Here is a 2,051-nt window from a genome sequence, read left to right as displayed (position 1 = left end):
AACCGGCGGAGCGTCCTGGGTGTGAGCTTGTCCAGGCCTGGAGACGAATTGTCCATTTAACGGATCGTACGGCCAAATTCCTCTCCTGTAATTGGCTCGATCAAGCTCCAGTCGGATGGTACTACTATGCGACTTGGTCGGCTATCCGCGTGTTTTGGAGGTGAGAGCACTTGTTTCCAAAACTGTTCGGCGTCCGTAGGTAGGCCGCAGTTTCCTTTGTATAAATCCTCCCAAGACCCATCGAGTACAGCAGACGCTGCATCTTTCCGTCTTTGGTGGTATAGAGTCTAGATGGCGGCGTAGTTGGCTCGGCGGATCTGCTTTCGGTTGACCGGAATCCGATGGGCTAACTGACGGCGACGTCGATTCGGTTCGGTCACCTCACTGCTAACAGTCGACCTGTTGAACATTAAGGAAGCCATAGACCCTGAAGTTCCATGATTGTATCTCGTAGATGCCGAGATGGGCTAACTGACGGCGACGTCGGGAAAATTCGGTCACCTCACTGCTAACAGTCGACCTGTTGAACATTAAGGAAGCCATAGACCCTGAAGTTCCATGATTGTATCTCGGTGTTTAGATGCCGATATCGACAATATAAACCTACCTATAGAAAGCCTGTCAAATTACACGTAGAAAGCACTGATTTATGGCCCCATATGTGCACGAACACTTGTGCACACCATAAAACAATTGCTAGCTGAAATATTGCTAGTATTGTTCACAGAATCACAGAGAAGTTTTGATGAACAAGCCTAAAAATGCATAGATGTTTTCACTTTTAAGTACACCGGACGGAAGTTGAAAGGTGTGAAATGTCTATTTACTTCCTAAATCAACCTTTTAAAGCAACTAGAGCAAAACACAACATTAGTACCCTTTGTATGGTTGGCGAACTCACAAAACTTCAGGGTCATACCAGTGCTCAATTCATACTCATTTTCCCCAGAACCTGTTTTGTGCATCGCACTATTTCAGTACCACCAAACTAACGACAACCTGTCACACGATATTAGCCTGAGAGTTTCATTCGATGAATGCCCAGTCTCAAGAACATCCAAACATTATTCAGAGCAGTGAAAATTACGGACAGCATTTATTCAAGCTACAGGTAGTTTATACCAAAAGCCACAATTCTGAACTTCCATGTCACTTTCTTGGAAGTTTATGCAGTGTACACGGGGCACCTTGCCATAAATGAAGTAACCAGAATGAAGCCTCCGATTTCAGCTTCTTCTGTTAGTAATACAAATCATTTTTGATTAAAAAAATCCGCAAGTAAATTTGGTGACCGAATCCGGCTTCAACAAACAACATTAAATTGCAGACGATTGAGTAAATCCACCTGCAAGGTCAAACTTAAATTTTCAGTTTTGAAGCTGCAAGTCATATTTGAAACTCTACGCACATCGTCACACTTCACCTGTAGAATGTAGAATCTGCTCCTAAGTAAATCAACACAATTTCAGGTCTCTCCAAAACCCAGGAGTGAATGGGCAGGTTTGAGCCTTGGCGTGACCGACAAATAAGCCTACTTTCTTATTGCAAATTGTGAAGAACTGTAGAGTTTACCAATAAAAAATCTTACCGTCACCGATTATCCCGGCAGTCCACCCTGAAACATTTTAAAACCTCCGCTGCAATAACGTCTGTGTCTTTCCCATTCACAGTCCCTGGTCCGATAGCAATATTTAGGGATTTGTGAAATAACTATGCGCTTTCAAGCTAGAGCTACAAAATGCTACCTGGATGACCAAATACCGAACCACCTGAAGGACAGGTTAATAGGCAATATTAATGACCCTGTGTTTCAGAGGAAGTTGCTGCTTACATCAACTATCAAGTATTCGCAAGTCTGTGGTGATCTAAAACATGTGACCAACACAATCCATTCTAATCCAACTGGTTGCCATCCGTAACACCCTTGATTGTATTCCACAAATTGCACACTACCTTTTCCGACCAAACCAGCGGATCTACCCAACAAACAAACACCTACTGATGAGTGATAATAATGTGGCGTTTACACCTTCATATTGGTTACCGTTTTC

The 2,051-nt window shown here is 43.3% G+C and overlaps 1 protein-coding gene across 1 annotated transcript in view; it reads right to left on the bottom strand.

Moving 5' to 3' along the window:
* T265_12499 (hypothetical protein) overlaps positions 1-262 on the bottom strand; it is a gene marked incomplete at both ends in the record, with an annotated part of 10,425 nt that extends 10,163 nt beyond the window's left edge. Inside the window, 2 exon segments of the mRNA XM_009164023.1 lie at positions 4-121; positions 126-262. Of these exon segments, the coding sequence (XP_009162287.1) occupies positions 4-121; positions 126-262 (255 nt within the window).
* Positions 263-2,051: the final 1,789 nt, after the last annotated feature.

Source organism: Opisthorchis viverrini, assembly GCF_000715545.1.
Source record: "Opisthorchis viverrini unplaced genomic scaffold opera_v5_2, whole genome shotgun sequence".
NCBI classification, from domain to species: Eukaryota; Metazoa; Platyhelminthes; class Trematoda; order Opisthorchiida; family Opisthorchiidae; genus Opisthorchis; species Opisthorchis viverrini.
This window is presented reverse-complemented; position numbering and strand designations above follow the sequence as displayed.